Raw genomic sequence first — 20,220 nt, forward strand, 5'->3', positions numbered from 1 at the left:
ACAGTTGCACAACAGTTGAGTAATTTGTCAATGTAATTAGTCTAGATTTAGGAATCTAATAGCAAGAACCAATAATCGTTGATTGCTCACTGAGCGCTTTTTCTACTGAATGCGCCCATTGACAAATTACTCAACTGTTGTGCAACTGTTGAGTCTACTGAATGCAGCCAATAGAAATCTAGGAAATAACTAAATGTTTTCGATCGAAATTGATTCCGAAGTCCATAATAGGTATCCTGTGTCCACTTTTTAAGGCTGCGTTCGGAAACGTTATTCGAATACTCTCCCTCTCTTTTTATCTCACCCTTGTATTTCGCTTACTCCAACGGCTATCGTCTAATACTGTGCACACAGTGTGTATTTCCGAACGCAGCATAATTATGAATTCGACTGTTTGCACTAGTGTACACTAGAAGTAATTCTATATTAGTTGCAAGTCGTGAGTCGACAAGAAAATTAACCACAGTAGATTTTTCAAGAATAATCGACTGATTGCTTTTCTTGCCAACTCGCAACTTGCAATGTAGAATGATCTTAAGCACAAAAGGATTGTTCACAATTCCTTCTTGTATATTTAAGAAATCGCTTTAAATACATCTTCAGATACTTTTTAACCAATAAAATAACCTGTACATTGTACGGATTATTTTGTTGGCTAAAAAGTTTTTGAAAAACGATAACGCACTCAATATGCAAACGGCCGAATACGCTTTGAGACAAACGCTGAATGTGACTGTTATATTAAATGTGCGACACGAATTTTCTTTTTTCTAAATAAAATTTCGTGCCAGGGCAAAGAGAAGTAAACCACGATAAGCCTTCGTACAAATTACTTTTTTTTATTCGTCGTAATAGGTTCATCGGAATGACAATGCGATGTGTACGAAATATTAAAAAAGTACAATAGCCCGTTATACAAAATATGATTTTTACATAAATATAAAATCGACCACTGTATGTGCTTCCGCGATATCTGCTGTAACAGATCATCATGCAATGCCACCGAGAAATTTGCCTGCTATTATCGAAAATAATGTATACCCGCGCGTGAAGCAACTTTTTTTTCTTTTCTTTCTCGATAGAAAAAACTACACCTTTGGCGAGAAGACGACGATCCCGTGCGGTCTAAAGCGAGTTTAATAGAGGACTCGTCTCGTGGGAATGAATTTTTCGAGCTCAATGCGCTTGCCGCGATCATTTTTGTCGCAATTTTCTTCTTTCTTCGCCTCATCTATTAGAGCCATATTGGATTAGACTAACACTCGTGTTGTTTGATGTTTGCCGCGTGAAAAAACGAGCGAATCTATAACTAGGAAGCAAGTTAGAAAAATTTCACAGCAAGACGATAGTTCAATGTTCTCTTGTCTTTTTTTTTTAGATCCGCTCTCATTTAAGTCGTTGTTTAATTGTCGTTCAATCGTCTCTCGGCGAGCGGCTTGGATAACAAGATTAAAACGGACGGTAGCAGCGGTATCGTCGTCGCGACTATCTAGTGTTTCAATTGGACGTTTTCGTCGAGGGTCTTCCGATCTCGCCAGAAAGAGGAAACATGCCCGATGGCGATAGTAATTAATAAGTATAATCATAGGATTACGACTAACACAGTGCTTCGCGTTCGCGCATTCATTCTTGGCAGTGTACGAATAATTATTATAAAATGTCACGGATATAGAAAATGGAAGAAGCGACGAGTCGCCGTTTCCCGTTCCCTTCCTTCGTATTCCTTCCTGCATACGGCGGCTCTCTTTTTAAGCGGCTATCTTTTCGGCGTCGATCGCTGAAATCAATAACGGTATCCATAAATCATAAACTCAGATAAACATTGAAGGAAGCATGACTGCTTATCAGTGAGTTTAACATTGTTAAATAGAAAACGTTTTGCGCTACAATCTTAATGTTTTCAAAATATAATGTTTATTTTAAAATCTTATTCCACTTCATGTAATGCATTATGACTTTGAACACACAAGGATATCTAAAGACTCTAGAGAGATTATTTCCTTATCGTACGGATCTTGAAAATTTTATAACATTGTTTAAGTTGATCATGACTCTTCAGTATAAGTGCTAAGATAATAAATGACCCCACGTCGATCTCGAATGGATTCGACAGTAAATCGAGTATTAAAAGCGTGTACAAACCTTCTTTGGTCGGCAAAGGGTTCTTCTCCAAAGTTTTTGCATGCTTCAACTTCGCCGGATCGAAGTTCTCGATGCCGGAGATCAGTTGTTGTTTCCCCTTCTCTTGTTGAATCGCTATAATACAATGCAATATTATAGAAAGACGTTTAATAAACGTTAAACTTATTTGATACTTTATTTTATAATTTCAATATCAAACACCATAAAAAGATATATTTTTATATTTAAAAAGATGTATGCTCATATTGGAAAACTTCTGGTAATTATTGATAAAAAGGGAGTCAGCTGCAATAAACTTGATCTTGACATATGTTGTAGAGGTCATCGTCCTGAGTAATATGCAAAAGATTTTAACCGTCGGTTGTTGTTTATTAAAATGTTACTAACCAAAAAAAGTTTTATTAATATCAATATTTACCAAATTTCTCTTTCACTTGAATTTTCTCTGGTTCGTTTATTTTTTTATTTTTTATAATTAGTTAATATATAATTTATAAATTAATCAAATTTATAATATACACTAGAGTGTAATTTTTTATTAATGTCAGGATCAATCTAATAATATGATTCTTTATGCTATACGTACCATCTTTATCGGGGAGCGGGTTCTTTTCCTGAGTCTCAGTATGCTTCAGACTTGCGGTGTCAAACTTCTCAATACCGGCGATCAACGTCTGCTGAGTTTTTTCTGCGGCAACGTCTGAAAGCAGTCGAATCGACATTAGAAACGGCGAAAATTACACGTGAGCGGGATTGCGGACGAGGAATGGAGTACCTCATCTCGCATGCTAGATATATGAATTTACTGTATCGCTTGATACTAATCCAACTCGCGAGCGGATTAGCACATAATAAATTCGAAAATCATGCGCACGATCGACGCAATCAATCAGTGACCAGTACCGTTCGTCGTCCTTGCTCTTCCTTTATAAGGCGCACGCTATTAATGTCTCGCGCATACATATAAAACCTGCACGTTTTCACGAGGCTAAATTACGCAGATTGTGTTTGAGCTCAAGTTAAGATGATCTTACGTGAAGAAATTAAATTTCGAATAGATTACAGATGTTTGAAACGGGCAAGTATTTTATTTAAGCATTTTGCATGAATAAATCTTGCGTTTTTGAAAAAATTTATCCTCCCAAATATATTGAAATAATACACTTTTTTCTACATGTGCTATAATACACGAGATATTCTAGATTAATCGGTTTTAACGGCAAATTCCTGAACTGTGATTGCATTATAATCCTTAATTCTTTAGATTTCGGTACATTTCAGGTCAGATAATACCTATCCTAAGTTGAGTTAAGGAATTCGTATAACATAAAAAAGAATTCAAGATAAGTAAGAAGCTCTAATATAAACGAGTTATTTTTCCAAATTACATTCGATATTTTTGTCTTTTAATATCTTAATCTCGTTAGATTATATAATAAGAAATTAACAAAAAACAAGTGAAGCGATTTCAGAAAGTTATCACTGATGCTATCACCACAACCGCTAATATTATTATTATTAATGTTGTCAGAAAAGCAGGGTCTGAGAGACCCCACGCATTCCATCTCGTTCTTTTTAAATCTATGTAATATCTTAAGAATTGTTTTCTGTTAGCTATTATTAAATCTCAGTATTCCACAGAATCATGAGAGATATTAAAATGTATGAGAAATTATAAAAATACAACAAGAGAAAAGAAAAAAAAAATATCACCATACCACCTTTCCAATGACGGGTTAATTACAATAAAAAAAGAATAAAAAAGCTTTGCATGCAAACGATAATCATTCCTCGCCAAGCAGAAGCGACAGTTGATCCCGGATTTCCGTTGCCACCGTCGAAAAACCCAGGAAATACTCCTCGTTGCAGTGCTGAAAAGTGAAGTAGTGCTCCGGAAATTTCTTGCTAAGATCTTAAGAAGCGATACCTTTGGCGTTAGGCAATACAATCTTCTCTTTCATATCGGCGTGCTTCAACTGATCTGTCTTAAAGGTTTCCAAGCCGTGTATCAGTTCCGAGTGCTGTCGCTCCTGTCGTACGTCTACATCAGCAATTCACATATCTTTATTATGTGATAACCGATAGATAGTGCTGCTAGTCTTGCATTACAAAAATTACTGCTAACACTCAGACATACAGTTAACACTCAGACATTTAGCGCTAAATATAACTAATTAGAAACTTAAGTACAAATAAACGTGAATTCATTAAAAAAAACACACGAATTGTGAGATTAACAGGAGACGCACAACACAAACGTAAAAATGTATGATAAATCTTGCATTACGAGCAAATAATAAAATTGGAGTGACTCTGTTCGACGGGAATCGATTTCATGCATAATCAGTCGAGTTGTGTATCTTCACAACTTTTGTATGTGTTTTACCTTCAGCAGAGGGTAAAACGTTCTTCTCGGCGGTGGCGGCCTTCTTCATGCAGCCATGATTGAAACCTTCCAATTCGCTTTTCAGGTCTAGAGCTACTTTGGGCAGATCTTTCAGCGACGGACTCGACATGGCGCAGCGTTGTCACTCCTTGATCTGTAACCACAAGAACATAATTATGAGATTGATCATCACTTTTGTCAAAGCAACACTCACCGAATCAAATTACACAAGGTAATCCTACTCCACACGTTTACGTTAATTTACAATAATTTACGATAATTCTATTAACCGCGGAGATTTTCTTGAGGTTTAAAATCGTCGAATTGTCAAGGGAAGGTTGACCGTATGAATCAGAGCTGATTAATAAAATACATCCAAGGGTCACGACCGTTTAATGAGCACTCAAGATTTGTGCACCGGACGCTAGCATTCTTAAAGCCGTTCACAGTGAGCGACTGAAGTCGCTTCATATTACCAATTAGTGTGCCACGTGAAGTCCGAAATATCATCGTCTTTCTTTCTTTCTTTTCATTAAAGCCTTCTATGAGAATTGTTTAAACCTCGCAAAGCAACTGTCAATTAGATCCCTGAGAATTTTTTCAGACGAAAATTCTATATTCTAACACCAAGATCTTATTATTGGGTAATCAAGTGGTTCGCGTCAAGATACGCTTTGGGACATCCTACGCGCCGCGATGGAGAACACGTCGTTCAACCTGAAGGCGCTTAAACCGGAACTCGAGGAGTTCTTAACACGCTATGTAACTTATCTTCCCGGAACGACATATCTCTTTTTAGATTTCTCGTCATGTATCTTTCGGTACGTGGTTCGTTAACAAGTTACGTTAGTAACATACTTCAATAAAGAAAATAAAAATTTAAAACGCTAATATCATGTTCCTCTACGTGTTCATGGAGGAGAATTTCACAGTAAAAATTACTATAACATTCTGTAGCCGACGAGTCAATTTCTGTAGTGACTATCCTTTCACTTCATGTGTTCTGCTTGTATATTCTGGGAACTGAAACATGCTATTAAAACATAAAACTCGCTATGTTTCTAGCGAAATTTATTATAGATTTGTTCGAAAGGTTATTACACTAATAAATAATAAGTTAGAGTGAAATAAGTATATCTTCTTTCACTAGTTTGCACTAGTTTAGAAGTTCTTTGAAAACAAATAGATCTTATGTTGCTTATGCTGATTTATACCAACTTTGGTTAATTTAACCGACTGGTTATTCCAACGGAATTGGCCAATCGTATCTGTCAATTCTGAGAAATACGATTACTCAATTCCGTTGGAATAATTGGTCGGTTAAATTAACCAAAGTTCGTAGAAATGGGCATTATATATATACAGACCTTACTGACAGTCTACTCTTGGACACTAAAAACGTAGTCAAATTGGAAAGAATTTATGTGAATAAAAGAGAAATTATAATATTCTTTCCGTTACATTATTCTATCGTTTAATCTTATACGTGATCTTACAGTAACCTCAGCACAAATCACACGTAAAACCTCATATATTCATGTCTCGACAATAATAACAGAAATGCCTAAACAATGATGTCCGTGTGAGCGTGGCAGCGTTCGAGAGGTATCGATTCGACTTCCTGGAAGATAGCAACCAGCGTAACGTGCGATATCGTGCGTGTTATTAGGTACGAGGAGAACCATTTCTCCGTAAGGTGCATAAAGAGGCGTACGCAAACGAGTATCAGCGGCAGTAAAACGAGCATGTCGGCATGGCGGCTGTGTGTTTTCAATTGTCCGCGAACGCGCTGGTTCTTTTGTCACCGTACCAACAATCCGCGCGCTGACAACAGCAGTCGCTGTTGAAAGCGAAGCTGACGAGAACGAAATTATCGACAGCTACGCTGGAACTGTGCACGGTGCGTCGCGATACATCGCGAATGCAGCGGAATTTTATTCGCGAGCATGGCCGATGGACACGCTCGGAGATTTTGCGAGTCTGAGATTTCGACGGAAGTTCTTTGATCCTCAAGTTCCGTGCAATTAAAAAGAAAGCTAAGCGCGCCAGAGCGTGGCGAGTCCCAGGCTGTTTATTCACCTTTTATTTATTGTCAGTGTCGAGTTAAACACGGTGTTTCCTGAAGTTCGAAAAATTTGCTTCAACATTTAAGACTCCTGGTTGTTCGCCGCAGAACACTCGTTCAATGAAGTTTAAGAGCGAGAAAACGCATGCCCAAAATTCTTGCGTGCCATTTCCAAGTAAAAAGATGCTTGAATAAGAGAACAGTCCAGATCGCTTGAGCATACTCGCAACATGATCCATAAATTATTTTTTGGCCTCGACAGTCAGTAAATGGCCGTAAAATTAACGTGGCGAGCAACTTTCCTCTTTAACCCACCTTTATCACGTCACGTTCAATTTCGCGGTTGTTTATTGACCGTCAAGGCAAAAGGATAGTTTTCAAAGTATACTTATTGCAAGTATACTTAAGAACGATCTCAATTGTTCATTCATTCAAGTACTTTTTTATTTGGAAATGGAGCGCGAGAATTTTCTGCATATCATTCCTCGCTTCTGACGTCACAAACCAACATGGCCGCGGCGAATATCCAAGAGCTTTAGGGCCATCGCACACAAAATGGCATAGCTGCATGTGCACAGTATAAGGCCACCTCAAGCAATGAACGTCCAGGAAAGAGTTACTATATTAATTTGCACAACATGCTCATTGGTCTATTTTTATTTTGTGTGCGATGACCCTCAAGCTGGAAGTAAAGAAAAAGAAAAATGCATGAGATTGTGCGAAGAACCTGATTTATCTGCGAGCTTCCGTAATGCTCGACCGACAAATTTATGTGTCACGGAGCGGAAACAACGGTGGCTCACTGTTTCCGGTCTCCATTTCCTTCTAATAGATTTCGTTTCTCGTCGCACGGTTCTTTCCGAGCGCGGCAACGGCATGAAATTTCGTCGAGTATTGAAGACGCGGCAATCGAAGTAAAAGCTCCAGCTCTCGACTTTGCGATTTGTAAACGCGTGACACAAAATACACAGAGGCTCAGGTCCGTGTATTAATAGTTGTTACTTGAAACCTGCCTCAGGTGAGATACTCAGCTTTTTATTCAGAGTCAGTCCTTTTCATTTGAATTACGACAAATATGATATCTCTAGTCGCGACTCAATTGGAAATCTCTCCTCTAACTCTGAATTGAAATCTGAGTATCTTATTTGAAACGAAGTTTTAAGTAATGACTATTAATACTTAGTGATTCACTGTCCGTTGCCAATTGCAACGCAAAATGATTATTACACGATTGTGTTTGAGGTGCAATTCGGTAGGTGCTGAAATCTGGTATACGAGTCGAGGAGAAGCACGCGTTTCTCTTGTGTCAATAAGAATCACGAGATATTTTTCGATCGTTCGTTTCGCGCTGTACGTGGCAGGAATTACACCATGGTTGACTTCATCGGGCTTAATCACTTATTATTTACAATAATGACACATTGCCGCGAGCAAGAGAGACTCTGATAAATGCTTTGCGACGATACCGCGTCCTTCCGTTGCCTCTTTTCCGTAGGATATGATTGCGATCTCGTAATATCAAATCATACCCACATCTATCATTTTCTAATTATTACCAGATGGTTGATCAATATTACTAATTTAATACGAAATTTCGCACTGAAATGCTCAAATGCATTTGTTGACTACTGGATTTGTTACAAGAGTTCTTTTTCTGTGTACACAAAGAGATTATCTCGCGGAAAGTAATATCGTGATGCAAGTGTTCGCGTTAACAAGAGCAAAATTTGAATTAATGGATTAAAATAATTCGTATTATCGATTCGTATTATCATATAAGATAATTAGTATTATCAGTGTTATCAATGTTCAGATATTGGTACTTTTATTTTACTTTAAATTGAAAAACGAATTTGTCTTTCTCTTTCTCTCTCTCTCTCTCTCTCTCTCTCTCTCTCTCTCTCTCTCTCTCTCTCTCGCAATGTTTTGCGTTAGATCATAAATTTCGCTCTACCAGAGAAAAATATTTGCCTCAGCACGAAAATATCGGCGAATCCGGCGACACAGGGCCAAATGTTGTTCGGCAAATAATCGATATTTGCGGCACGAAATCGACGTCGCGCCGTCGTCGTCTCGACGTGCATACACGCGCACGTATCTTACATACATATCAACATAGACACACACACACACACACATATGAATCTTATACGCATAGAATCCGCTACTCGCGACGTATTTACACGCTAAACTGTCAATGACTCATTCGTTCAGCGTCCCCTTTGCCCACCCTTTCTCCCAACGCGTTCTTTCCTCGTCAGCAGCGTTCTTCACGCGCGCGCTGATGCGCATTTAGGCAGATTGAAAAGTTCATCTGAGTCAACGCGAAAAAATGCGTGGAATAACGCAGATCTAATTATCGTGCGTGGGCGACCGGCGTATCGATCGGCGTTTACTTCCCACGCGCGCATTTTTTTCTTCCTCGTCGTTCCCGTCGTTTTGCGTTTTATGACGAAACCAACTTGTTTTTCCCATTTTTTTTTCTTCCGCGCACTGGATGCGCAGTAGTCGCGGCCCTCGGCCATTCGCTGATGTATTAAAATTAATGCCACGATATTTGCGTTATAAGATCGCGACGGTTATAGTTGCGTCGGTAGAGAATGCAATGTTATTTTGCGAGATTGCGAGTTATCTCAATTAATTACATTGCCGTTCAGGCAACGACACACCCGTTATGCGGGGTTCCATGATATCGGCTTCGTCTTATCGCGTGACATATTATTTGCACCACGGGAGGATTCATTAGAAAGCGAGTAACGATATGTCATCAAATTCGCCCGCGAAACACAGCGAACGTATGTACGGAATAAACTCGCGCGTAAGCACGAACGAAAGAGACGACGCGGAGTAAGAAAAGGTCTGCATTCCACGTGGGTGAAGTCACAGCACAACGTCGGATTTTGTTAAGCGCATTATCAGTACGCGGCGTCATTGTGACACGATGCAAGGCCATCGATTTCGTCCGAGTTCTCCTGTTTCTCTTTTTTTCTCTCTCTCTCTCTCTTTCTCTCCTACGTTGTTCACTTCTCTCTTCTACGTCGGTTACTTCTCTCTTCTACGTCGTTCACTTCTCTCGGCGAAGTGATCTCGTGAAACGCAGAAGACGAAGATTAAGAACAGATTGATATTTCGCAATACTGTCGACGAGATTCACCAGGATCTCTCTTGCCGTTCTCCGCGTCCATTCCATACTCAAAACCTCAATTCCAATTAGTCACTTACTAAAACGATTATTTACTAAATTATTACGAATATATACCGTCATAGACTTTATTAGATAAATAATAAAGAAAAGGTGATTCGGAAGAACTGCTCGTTCATTGAAAGAATATTGTTTTGGTACTTGCAATCGTATAAAAATCGCAAAAAAAATTTCAGTTGGTGCAACCAAATAGGAACCAACTGAAAATTAGGTGATCAGAACCGATATTTCTGTTATGAAAACTAATATTTCTATTGTCGCAACTGAAAATATTCGTCTGAACATTCAATGATATTAGAACTCGATTGAGGCAACTGAAAACAATTGACTATACAGAAGTCTCCTAAAGGAATTTTTCTATTCCTACAGCCGAGTTCGTTTGATCCCTGAGCAACCGAAAATTCGGTTGCACAAACAGAATTCTTTTTTCCGTGTACAATAAGAAAATTGTAATATATAATTATAAGATTATATAATTATAAGAACCGTTTTTCTGATAAGCGTTGCTATACTGAGAAAAAATACTTGAAAACTTATTTGTAGGATATCAAGTTTATTTCTGTGAAATGAAATTTACTTTTGTGAAATATTTATTGTAAAATAAATATTAAACTTTATGTCCTTGTTATAACTGTTATGAAATTTACTTTTGTGAAATATTTATTGTAAAATGAATATTAAACTTTATGTCCCGCAAATAAATTGTCAAGTATTTTTTTCTCAGTGTACAGTGCCGGTTATAATAATCTTACACGCATATTGATAGTATCTATTTTTAAAACCACACAAGAAGATATGGTTGGCGCCAAAATGACCAAAGCTTTAATGAGATTAACCATTTCCTCTCTCTCAGTGTTCTAGCCGCACTTACTGCGCAATTGACAATTCATCAAATTTACCAAATAATCGCGCAGCAATTTGCAGCGCAATTTGCTCAACAGATAAACTAGACGAGCCTATAGTGGCACGGGGAACTCGAGCGAAACGGATCGGGCTTTTCGAACCGCCTCTTCTCGATGTCGAGTTTTCAGGCCCAGGAATACGGTCCTGGGCCCGCGGAGAGAGAGGCTCTCAAGAGATACGTTCAAACGGTGGGTCAGCATCGGCAAGGCTGTGTATAGGTCCTTATAAGGCAGCCAGTCGTATGCCTGTATATAGGGAGAACTCGAAAGAGGCCGAATACGCAATGGCGAGGCAGCGGAGGCTCATACGCGTCCTTTACGTATCCGCTTTGCTGTAACTTTTCTTTTTTTCTCGCGCGCCTGTGTGTGTAGGCGTTCGCAGCGTGTACATAAGGCTCGTGTACTCCCAGCTGCACGTAACGGTAAGAGACGAGGACGAGATCTCGATTGCTCGACACGACGGGAAGCGCGGCCGAGTAAAACTCGGCTCTCGTTACGCGGCGATTTATCGGGATTTATCGCGCGTTCGCGGATCTGTCACTGTTGCTGTTGCGCTCTGCAAAATCGCGAAACAGTTATCGGCAGCAGAAGCAAGAAGAAGCCGCCGCAACGCACGAGATTTCGTGATCTGCCAGTTTGTCAAGCACCCGCTTTGCAATTCTCCTGAAAAATTCGTTTCTGTCAAGACTTTAATTAAGATTGCAGTAATAAGTTTCTCAAAAAATATTCTTCCAATAAAATTGATTAAGATTACAGTAATAGATTCCTCTTATCAGCAGACGTTGACGTAGACTGAACGTATAATTCAATTAAAACGCGCCGTGCAGTTCTTTTAACAAATTTATTCGCGCCAAGACTGATTAGGGTTACCCTAACAGATTTCTTGACGAATTTGCTAAGACGCGCGCGGATTAAGATTACATTAATAAATTCCTCTTATCAGTAGAAGTCAATGCAAATTCAACGTGTAATTTAATAAAATGCACCTTGCAATTTTCTTGAAAAATTTGCTCGCGCCAAGACTGATTAAGATTACACTAATAGGTTTCTTGAAGAATTTGCTGCCGCTAAGACGTCTTAAGATTACATTAATTTCTCTTATCAGCAAAAGTCAATGCAGATTCAACGTGTAATTCAATAAAACGTCCCATCACCTTGCGATCCCATTCATTGAATCGTGCACTCCGCGATTCATAATCGCCGCCGTCGCGAGATCGCCGTGCTTTCAGATCGGCAAGAAAACGACGAGCGGTTCGGCCGGTAAGAGAAGAAGCGCCATAACAATGACCGTTAGTTCCGTTTAATTGAACGCCCCGTAGACTTGGCCGTGCCGAGGAAGCACGGTCGAGCGGTCGGCGAGCTCTTTATCGGTTATTATGCAAACTGCAAACGGTAGAATCTAATGAGGCGGCGAGTCGCGGCGGCGATGCTCGGTGAAACCTCGATAAATCGCGCTCGCGATTCTCTGCGGAGTGGTAAGTGGACAGACGCGCGTCTCTCCGCGGTGGAAAGCAGTCCGCGGACGAGAGTTAATAAGGAAACTAGGTTGTCGGTCGGCGTCGAGATGCGCGAGAACGCGACGAGGACGACGACGACAACGACGACGACGATGATGACGACGGGGCGATGTTCACGGAGCGAGCGAGTCATCGGGATAGATTAGGCATTAGGCCACTAATTTATTTACACGGCGCCGCGATTTCTGATTACGGGAATTTCACTCGCTGAGGCTGGAGAAATGTGTGTAAGTATGGCTCCAGGTCAAGCGTAGCGGAATCATTCACGTTCGTCTGCGGAATATCCTCGCCCGAGGATCTCATTAGACCATCACGCACTTTACATTCGGCCGAGCAACAGACGGTCATGTTACCTCCCTCCTCCGATATTCGCGCGTTCCACGATAGTACAGTCCGTCTCGTCGTGGCAGATCCGATTGTCGCGGGGAAGAGAGAGAGAGAGAGAGAGAGAGATCCTGCCGCGACGACGATGCGTTGTCGCGGCTCCGCTCCGCGGAGCGAGAGATCCTACGGTCGCTGGCTAACGAGTTCGCGCGGCTGCCAATTAACTTGGGCAATCGCGTTTAATGGTGGGCCCCTGCCGCCACGTTGCCCGTCTCTTTCTCTCCTTCTCATCCTCGCACGTACGCCACGCGTCTACACGTGCACCAGCAGCATGCGCCCGGTATCGACCGGTGGGCTGCAACGGTGACTGCACCTACGCGGCCGCGCATGCAAAAGCCCACGTGAAGCCGCGCGCACATATTCGTATTTGCAGCTAGAGCTCTCTCTCCCTCCCTTCCCCCTCTCTCTCTCATTTATGCATTTTCTCTCCCTTGTATGCATTTTTATTATGCGTTTTTTAAATTTCTTTTGTATATGATATTTTTGTATTTTAATGCATTGTATACACTATATAATCTATGTGCTTGAGAAGGCATGTATTCCAGGGCACAATAAACATCTCTTTTCCTTTCTCTCTCTCTCCCCTCTCTCCCTCCATCTCCCTCTCTTTCCCCCTTTCATTGTCTCTCTCTTTCTCTTCGGTTCTCTTCCGTGCGACCGTGACGGCTAACGAACCCTGGACGCGCGTATCGTATCGAGCGGTGGCGCGTACCGCCAGGGACGTACATAGGTACGAGACGGTACATAGGTACCGTCCGAATTATCGGCTGCTCCGATACTCGAGTGTCCAGCCGGGACGACCAACGTGGTACCGGTGGTCGGACCTCTCGCGAGTTACCTGGAGCGACCAAAAGCCTGGGGATTCTCAGGAAGCGAGTAGCGAATAGCGAATATCATGGCTACGACTGCTACCGTAGAAAGTTAAGGCTCCTGTGCTGTAACTGATTCTGTAACTCGTTATTAACGACAGTTTCGTTATCGTTGCGCAGCTTTTCTACGGTATATAAAAGCTGCGCAACGATAACGAAACTGTCGTTAACTCCAATAATCGTTAACGAGTTACAGGATCCCGGCACTGGTCGCTCACCACAGAACTCTTGATCGATGACGTAAGAAGCGGGGAAATGCGTGCCCAACAATCCTGTTGACTTTATCGAAATAAAAAGACACGTCCAAAAAAGCGAGACCTGCAATCGACTAAATACACCTCCGAGAGAACATCTTCCTCTTGCTTCGACAATCAATGAACAACCGTAAAATTAACGTGATACGCAGCCTTGCTTTTCACCCTACATTTCCTCGTGATCTTTTCACATTAATTTTATGGTTGTTTATTGATTATTCGAGCGAGAAGCAAGTGTCCGGAGTATCTTGGTGGTGTGCTTAATCGATTGCTAGTGTCGTCGTTTAGGCACATCTTTTCACTTGGAAGTGCCTTGCTGGTATTTTGGACATGCATTTTTTCGTTCCTGACGTCATGCATCAAGTCGTGGCGAGGTGTCTTAATGTCCACATCAGACTATGGACTGGAGGATTGTAATCAAGCTAATAACATGATCTAAATCTTAGTTCTGCTTTGCTCGATTGTCCTGACTACAATCCTCAATCCGTAGTCTGACACGGACGTAAGAGTTGGAATGCCGATTCGGGCACGCAGTCAGGACACGGACCGTGGTGTCTTGAGGCAACGTGCACGTCAAGACCCACCAGAGCAAGTAAAAGCGCCGGCCGATCGGACTTCGATCGCCGACGGCGATCTTCGCCCACGCCGGCGAAAGCAACCGCCGCCCCCGCGCGTTACATTGACACCCGCGCCTCACTTTTATCCGCGACGCATGAATGAATGATAGCGCGCGCGTACACACACATTCACACACGTACAGGAACGGGGGCAGTTCCGAGGTTACGCCAAGGGAGCGGCTGCCTCTCGACGGCGTCGGTGGCGGCGGTGGCCGCCGCGGCAGACGGTTTCATCGATTGGCATTGCCGGCAACGTCCGGAGAGAGAAGAGAGAGTGGGGTTCGTGAACTCTGAGGATATATCTATATGCGCGCCACAGCGCATCCCGTCGACCCCCAGTTTTCATGGTCACGGGTGAGAGAGGGCGGTTTCCCTCGACGAAAGTCGAATGTCGACAGTCGGGGCACTGTATGAGTGACTCGGATGCGACCCTGATAATGATTTCGGTGTTAACCCTCGGAAATAACTGCCTTGGAGCTGATACATCTGCTCTTGTCCATATAAGCCGACCTTGATATCTTTCTCCGGAAGACCGGATATCTCCGATATGTCTGTCGAAACCAAAAGATTCCTAATTTTCTTTTAAGATAACCTAATTACTACTTAGGAATTTTTGGTACTTCCTGTGTCGGAGTTGTTGCCAGAGTATAAAGGAGAATATCGATAAAGCATATTGGGTATACAAATACGTATGGTATACAAATTTTACGTGTCCAATTGGAGTGACAGGCGAAATTAATGAGATGTGTGTAAATAAGAGAGGTGTGAATTCAGGTGCATTCCGTTTGCATTCCGTTTTCTTTCTCTCTCTCTCTCTCTCTCTCTCTCTGGTAATGTTCTGGGTGAAGTAATTATTCTTCTCCGTTTTTCTTTCATTCCAAAAGTTTATAGGAATTTCACGCTCAAGAGCTAATATCACACTTATCGCACCTTGCAGAGGGGAATGAGAGTCGGGAGAATGCTTATCGCGTTTCGACTGCCACGGCAAAACCAAGGTGTCCAAGTGTCACCTGCGTTTTCCTCAAAGTTGCTTCAAGGCTGCTCGAGAAACTTTTGGCAAATATTCGCGCACAAAAGCCTGGGTTTAACTGGACAAGCGCTAACGGCCCTCAAACTACGGAAATATTGCCGAGTCTGTGTGTGTGGTGTAGTGAGGAGTAAGAATAGGAATAAGAGTAAAAAATAAAACGAATTTATTTCGCTTATGCCTATACTCCAGCCCTTACGCCGAAAGTTCTGCCTAATAGATATTTCCGGTGTGAGGGAGCTGGAGTTCAGACGTATATATAAGTGAAATAAATTAGTTTTATTTCTTACTTCATACGCTACGCTTACGCAATACTCCACGTATTGTAGACGATCCTTAAAGGGACGTCTACATTGGAAGTAAGCAATAAGAAGTAAGAATAAGAAATTGACCAATCATAGTTGATTATTTTTCTCATATTCGACTGTGGTTGGTCAATTTCTTACTCTTACTTCCTACTTCTTGCTATTTACTTCCAATGTAGACGTCCCTTAAGTCGTATTACTAAAGAATCGCTTCTCTCTCATCTAAGACAAAAATCAACAGAAAAAAAGAGACAAAAAATCAATACGCGAGAAAAAAGTTTTAAATATAAATCATCAATAGAAATTTACCGACCATACCGTAATCAGAGTAAATCTTCTTGATTCAACAGCAATGCCATTGAAACCAATACCAGAGTCATCGAAACCATATATACGATGAGTTGTTTTCAACGGAGGGTTTACTCCAATTACAGCGGTGTCGGCGACTTCTGTTAACACAACAGCATTTTCTTCCCGTGTATTTTGCCGGATAATGTCTCGCAGGGCGACACATGTTCGCCGAGAGTCGAAGTCACGAGGCGGCGAAGCCATTCGCGCGGCGTATATCGGTCGGCGTTGTCCACGTAATTGCAAGGGATTAAGTGCGACTTACAGCAAGATCGTCATCCGTGTGCACAAGTGCCGCCCGGCACACGAGGAAAGGCAGACGTCAGCCGGGGTGACGTGGCGGTCGAAGTGTGGAGCGGCGAGTGTACCGGGTGTGCGTGAACGCCTAGTAACACACCGCTCCGTGTCGCGGAATGGAAACAGATCTTGGGGAGACGCTAATCGTGAGCGAGTCGGGTAAACGCGATCACGTTGTGTGGAGGCGCGCCGCGCCGCGGAGTGCGTTGCGCTTCGCACAGAAGCCCCTCGTTTGCCTTGAAGCGGCCACCGCCGCGCTGTGCGCACGATAAATTGCAGATACCACGACGATTTTCCCTCGGGGAAACGCGAAAATCCGCGACGCCTCGCGCATCATTTCAAGTACTCCGCGGAACCATCGCCGCTACATTACGTCTCGGCGATCTCTACAAACACAGCATTCCAGCATTCTGAGTCGTAAATCGACGTTCCTCACGATATCTACCCAGATAGACTTTCATGATTATCGCGGCGTAAGACCATCGATGATGGAAACTTTCCAATTTCTTTGATCATACATTTACGTAGTAAATTTCAGTAGTAAATCTACTGAATTAGTGTGATTAAATTTATATCAAACAATAATGCAAATTTTCTGTATTGATGTAGCATCAAATCTATTTAAATGCTACACTCAGATCTACTGTATTTAACGGGACATATTGTTAGGGGTAAATTTTGATCGTTTTTTTCGTGTTTCTATTTCGTCATTTAATGTGATAAGTGTGAGTGCAATTTTACTAGTCAGAAAGACATTGTTGTGTAGAATTTCTTGATTTAATGTGTTTAAAGCTGCTATAAAGTTTACGTACATCCGCGATATTATCTATAAATGAAGATTGATTCTGCCTTAAATGAGATACAAAACGCTCGCGTTGCTTAACACATTGAACTAAATTACCTAATGTTCTAATTGATATCTGATATTGAATTATCATATTTTCTTAATAATAAACGTAGAATTCTCAATATTGAACTTGAAACATTTAAAGCCTTTCAGACAAATTGATATAGTTGCATATATATATACAACAAAACTGACCATTCGTGTATTTGATATAAAATCGTGTATTTGATCTAAAAGACGTACTGCATGCACTATAATTGGTTGATTTCCTCATGCATGCGCAGGTTTGTCTGGATAGGTTAAATATTAAAAAAACATCAAAGTAAATGCATAACCGATATCATATATCGATATCTAATCTGTCCTATACTCGCGGTTATAGCATCACGAATCGTGATATATCTAACGTCATACTTCATTCCCGATGTGTTCTGCGTGCACAAAGGATTAACGGCGAGTGTCGCGAGGCACGGAGCCTCAGGAAATGCGCGTTGCGTTCTCGACGACGACGAGAGGAAGACGCATAATGCGTGTGCTCCCTGGGCGCCGTGTGCATCTGTCAAAACCACGCCCTTGTCCCGTCCTGCCAGCCGGCGTTGCCCACTTGTGCACGAAGGACGAGCGAGATTGCCTTTTTCCGCGATCGAAACGATCTGCCGCGATTCGATCTAATATATCATCGACGTCGCGTCCAATTAGATATACCTCGTACGTGCACAGACGCACAGAGGGGATCATGTCGGGACGGATGAGTGATCCATAAGCGAAATAACTCGTAGGAAACAAATATACGTGTTTATCACGAGCAAGTATCGTGTTAGCTTGTTGTGTCAGAAGAGCACGTGAATCGGATACGAAATTTGACAAACACGCGCTTGACAATGATGTTACACGGAGAACGAAGTGCTTGAACATTTATTTGTGACATATGAAGCTTACGGAAATGAGTTCTTCAACAAACAAATTTCAAAATCTTTTTTCCCGGTGTACACTCAGTTGCAAAACGCTTTTCACACTTCTTTCCCCAATAAAGTTCCAGGCTGTCACGATTGCGAGCCATTTCTGACTGATTTACACAGCGATTGGCTGTCTTTTGTTACTAGCCAATTACTGCGCAAACTTGTGGCAACTTGAAGCGCTCTGCAACTTTTATTAGAAAAAAAATGAACGAGGACCGTTTTGCATCCGACTGTACCTCATAATCGAACGACCGGAATCGCGTTAGCTGCATTTACCGTTTCGTTTCCAATTTCTCCGTCAGATTTCAGGAGAAACGTCATTCACTCGAGATATCATTATCGTGCGGGACAGGAGACCAGAAGTGTGTACATCGCGTTTCCATGCCGCGAGGAGAGCTCTCGACCACACCCCTGGGTCCATTTTCGATCGCGCTACGTCGTCGAAAGGCCGATCGATCGATATCTCGCTGCGTCGTGGGCCCGGCCGGCAGCGACGGTGCACCACATAACCTCGAAATTATCCCGGTTTCCCGGAAGTCCCACCTTATCGCCGCGTTGTCATTATCACCGTGGAGATTATATCGCGCGCCCGCACAAGTGGTCAAGCCGGGTTCCCTTTTATAAGATGGCCACACGAAAGGAAGCCGATCCTCACGTCATTTCTGTCATCGCGGCTCGCTCTCACTCGTCCACGAAATTAAAGGAACGACCTACGATAACGATTCTCGCAGCGCCGATGCGAGTCATCGAAAGAGCAATCGATCGCGATCGATAAGACCGATAATGTCGCAGCGAACGTGATCACAGCCGTGTGGGGCCGGCTAAGATACCTCGTTGATTCCGCTAATTTAGCGTCTCCAGCGACGAGACGGAGAGAAGTTCCGCGTAATCAAGTGTTGCGAGTAAATGTCGAGAAGACGCCGTGTGTATACATGGTGTTTCGTCGCCGATCGCGCGTTTACGTTCAATGGCAGATCTCGAGAAAGACTGTTTCTCGATTTACGCGACCTACTTGTGTCCGAGGGGTACGAGAGACGGAAGGAAGAAGCTGGGACGTCATTCGTGGTCGGCTCCTGAGAGAGCGACGTACGACACACGACAGTCCGAGGACGAAAGGGAGGCTAACGATGACGCCGCTCGCGGGCGTTCATGCCGGTTCGGCTCGACTCGCGGCTTCGATCGGCTCGATATCCGCCATTGCACGCGCGCGTTACCGCGCGACGAAACGATCCTCGACGATGCAACTCACGCCGGGTCGGAAAGCTACACTGACCTGTCAGATGCGAGTCGCGAGGGCGCAGGCAGCCGCGGGCACTATCGCAGACGTGGACGTTGTTCAAGGGCAGGCCGTAGACGGTATACTGGCTGGCCGGTCGACGCTTCTGCGGCACGTAACACCAGGTAACAGCGTCGAACGGCGTCCGCATCCCTTCTCTGTCCAATGTCGGCCCCTCTCCTCTACCCGGCGGCCCAGGGCCGACACGGAAAAGGGGATTCGATGGGGTGGCTTGTAAAACAGTTGGGATACAATGATATTGAGAGGGGTTCATCAAACTGTCAAAATTCAAAGTTATTACTCTCTATGATAAATTTGGCCACAATAATTATATTTATTATTATTTCCAGACACCTTTAACCCCTTGTCCACAACCTTGCTTTAATCTTTAAGCCGTAATAAATTGACCAATTATAGTTGATTATTTTAAAAATAATCAACTGTAGTTGGTCAATTTCTTAAGGCTTAGGAATTTAAGTAAGGTTGTGGACAATATATTGGCTCAATGTATGTCAATGTAACCAATATTAAGCTAATATAATGTCAATGAACTGTGTTAGGGATATTGATCCTTAATTACATTATTATTACATAAATGGCTCCCAATTTTGACAATTTATTTATCTCCCTACTTCCAACTGTTACAAGTGCTGCTCCTGAAAGTGACAGAAGTTCAGACCACGTCGAAGCATTCGCGTGAGGATTTCTAGAAAAAATAATAATGTAATGAGTAATTAATGAATGTGTGATTGACGTGTTATGAAAATAAAATTGATATAATGAAAATTATTCATGAGTACTTGAATGAGTCTTTATGAGAATA

At 42.3% G+C, this 20,220-nt stretch overlaps 1 protein-coding gene across 3 annotated transcripts; it reads right to left on the reverse strand.

The window, feature by feature from the left end:
* Positions 1-818: 818 nt before the first annotated feature.
* On the reverse strand, positions 819-19,560 carry LOC116848551 (thymosin beta). 3 transcript variants are annotated; one of them, XM_032824764.1, is made up of 6 exons: positions 19,395-19,560; positions 4,529-4,682; positions 4,070-4,183; positions 2,729-2,842; positions 2,143-2,256; positions 819-1,777 (listed from the first exon to the last, which is right to left on the reverse strand). In XM_032824764.1, the coding sequence occupies exons 2-6, from the start codon at positions 4,656-4,658 to the stop codon at positions 1,749-1,751; spliced, it is 501 nt and encodes a 166-aa protein (XP_032680655.1). In that variant the 5' UTR covers positions 4,659-4,682; positions 19,395-19,560; the 3' UTR covers positions 819-1,748. The 3 variants fall into 3 exon arrangements, with proteins under 3 accessions (XP_032680655.1, XP_032680656.1, XP_032680657.1); XM_032824765.1 differs by lacking the exon at positions 19,395-19,560 and adding an exon at positions 16,284-16,305; XM_032824766.1 differs by lacking the exon at positions 4,070-4,183.
* Positions 19,561-20,220: the final 660 nt, after the last annotated feature.

This window comes from Odontomachus brunneus, unplaced genomic scaffold (assembly GCF_010583005.1).
Source record: "Odontomachus brunneus isolate Ranch 3 - 2012 unplaced genomic scaffold, Obru_v1 Obru_scaffold_096, whole genome shotgun sequence".
NCBI lineage: Eukaryota > Metazoa > Arthropoda > Insecta > Hymenoptera > Formicidae > Odontomachus > Odontomachus brunneus.

What these genes read in the sequence shown, in the direction of transcription:
- LOC116848551 (XM_032824764.1), bottom strand. Translation starts at nt 4,658, where the DNA reads ATGTCGAGTCCGTCGCTGAAAGATCTGCCCAAAGTAGCTCTAGACCTG. An exon ending in CGTTTTACCCTCTGCTGAAG is followed by an intron (nt 4,184 to 4,528) that starts GTAAAACACATA and finishes TTGCTGATGTAG; the next exon opens with ACGTACGACAGGAGCGACAG. An exon ending in CCCTTTGCCGACCAAAGAAG is followed by an intron (nt 1,778 to 2,142) that starts GTTTGTACACGC and finishes TATTGATTTCAG; the next exon opens with CGATCGACGCCGAAAAGATA.